This window comes from Anarrhichthys ocellatus, unplaced genomic scaffold (genome assembly GCF_004355925.1).
Source record: "Anarrhichthys ocellatus isolate YVR2014 unplaced genomic scaffold, GSC_Weel_1.0 scaffold187, whole genome shotgun sequence".
Taxonomy (NCBI): domain Eukaryota; kingdom Metazoa; phylum Chordata; class Actinopteri; order Perciformes; family Anarhichadidae; genus Anarrhichthys; species Anarrhichthys ocellatus.
Genome location: NW_022280217.1, coordinates 86,967 through 89,577, shown reverse-complemented (window position 1 = coordinate 89,577; position 2,611 = coordinate 86,967). Strand labels below are relative to the sequence as shown.

The 2,611-nt window shown below is 33.6% G+C and overlaps 1 protein-coding gene across 1 annotated transcript in view; it reads right to left on the bottom strand.

Moving 5' to 3' along the window:
• The window catches only part of LOC116400645 (eukaryotic translation initiation factor 5B-like), a 22,544-nt gene extending 20,490 nt beyond the window's left edge, over positions 1-2,054 (bottom strand). Inside the window, exons 1-3 of the mRNA XM_031878572.1 lie at positions 1,968-2,054; positions 433-549; positions 290-353 (exon numbers count right to left, since the gene is read on the bottom strand). Coding sequence (XP_031734432.1) covers positions 290-353; positions 433-549; positions 1,968-2,050 — 264 coding nt within the window. The 5' untranslated portion in view covers positions 2,051-2,054. The remainder of the gene's footprint in view (positions 1-289; positions 354-432; positions 550-1,967) is intronic.
• Between the last annotated feature and the right edge of the window lie 557 nt (positions 2,055-2,611).

Below are 2,611 nucleotides of genomic sequence, written 5' to 3'. Positions count from 1 at the left end.
ATATATATATATATATATATATATACATATATATATATGTATAAATATATATATATATACACATATATATATGTATATATATATATATACACATATATATATGTATATATATATATATATATGTATATATACATACATACATACATATATACATGCATATACATACACACACACACATACATATATACACATACATATATACACATACTGTATATATATATACACATATATATCTGTGTACATATATACATTGATTAGCCCGTCCTTCAGACTTCATCGGTGAGCTTACCTTTGCTTTTCCTCCCCGAGTCTCCAGAGACAACTCCTCCAGCTCCTTCAGGATGTCGTCCTCACTGCAGGAGGTGAAACACACACATTAAAAGGGACGAAGAAGAAGATGAAGAAGATGATGAAGAGGAGGAGGCGTCGTACTCGTAGTCCTCCTTCTTGGCTCCTTTCTTCTTCTTCTTTCCCTTCACCTCCTTCAATGCTCCAGCTCCTTCGATCTCTGCGGCCAGAGCGTCGATGTCGACGCCGTCGTCTTTGGCGCTGAAGATCAATAACGAAAACAATCAATACATGATATCAATAATATATATATATATATATATATATATATATATATATATATATATATATATATATATACACCAGCCTCGGGAGCAGGACTCTGTGGGGGGTTCTGTGGGGGGTTCAACATGTGACTGTGAGGCAGAGACAGACTCTTTGTCTCAGAACAATGTGGATGAAAAGCTGCTGACTGGATGCTTTTCATCACACAGACGTTTATATTTCCCATCAGCCACCTGTGAAACGCTCAGGATCTGACCTGAGACCAGCTTCATTCTTCCGTACGCGAGACGTTATCAATAGACCACAATAAACATGACTTTAATGGACCACAATAATATTAACGATAAATGTTTAGAACGTGACAGAGCTCTTTAATTTATTCATCCTTTTAAGTTCTTCACTATTTATTTTCCTGGTTTTTATTTAAATAAAAATGATTTATTGTTGCATTCATTTTTATTTAGATATTAAAGTTATATTATTCATTTTTGAATGTATGTATTTTTTTAATTATTGTATTTAAATGTTTTTGTTTATATATCTTCTGTATATTTTTTTTATTTATTTCTTTATGCATATATATCTATACATCCATAAATATATATACATATTCACATATCTATATATATCTATAAATATATACAAATATATATACATATATAAATACATATATATATATACATATACATATATATATATATATACACATAAACTGGGAATTATTGTACATTATACTGCACTATATTTCTCAAATTACTTCTATTATACATTATAAATATCTCATGTTTTTATATTTGTATGACATGATGCAGTATTATACTCCTGATGTACACAAACTGTCTACATTGACATACTACGTTAAAATACTCTTATAAACAGCAATATAATATTGTATAATAATACAACAATGTGCATAATATGCAGTACTTTTACTGCCTATAACTGATAGTACTTCCATGTAGTTCATGTTTTGATGGCAGTACTTGTACTGAAGTATATATATATATTCAGCGTAGTACCTGTATACTGACACAGTAAGGTGCTACCAACTAGCTTAGCATCACTCAAGTACACAGGTATTGTTAGCATGTAGCAACTAGCTCCCACGTGCAGTTTAACGGTTGTTTAACTGACTGTCAGGGGCTCGTGCGCGATCATTAAAGCCCGCGAAAAAAAGAAAACGAGAAAAGAAAAAAAGCTGAAAGTCAGTGGAAGCTAACGCTAAGCTATGCTAACCATGATGCTAACCAGGCTGGTTTCTCGTGGTTTAAGTTAGCTTAGCACCAGCTAGCCACTAAGCTAACGGCAGGGCCTGTTTTTTTTTGGAGCTCAGACTTCACACCTGTCCCAGGTGTCCGCGTGCACACAGGTGCTGAGTGACGTGTTTTGTCTACCTGTCCTCTCCGGACTTCTTCTGTTTCTTCCCCATCCTGCTGGTTCTCCGGTTCTCTCCGCTGGAAACACGACGGGCTCGCATCCAGACAAAGATCGCCTACTATCGGACATTTAGGAGGAAGTCTCACTCCAAAAATTATTATTTAACGACCGTTAAAATTAGAAAATGTGTTTTTGTTTCTTGTGTGTTTGAATCTGGAATTCATTTTTAGTCATTTTATCTGATCTAGAGTTTCTAATTCCAGTGAGAAAGTTGTTCTATTTATTCAAACTTAAAATTAAAAATTAAAAATAACATGCAGAACATATATAGTATAGAAAAATTCAAAAATAATGTAATTACATAATCTCTGTAAACAAAATATGTATAAATGTGATGAGCCCATGGCAAGCAAAATATATATTAACAAATATAAATATGTAGTAAATATAATATGAATATCTGCAGAAAAGAATATAAATAAATAAGCGTTTAGTCTCAGGAGAAAACAGCGTAGTGACACCTCTCCCCTTTTTCTCTCTTCCCCAGCAGCACGCATGGCTCGGATCGGGAGAACTGCGCATGCGTCCTGCGACATGACCTGTCTTGAGCTTCGTCATGTTTTATGACCCAAATACATATTGTAAATAATCAATAATCGAT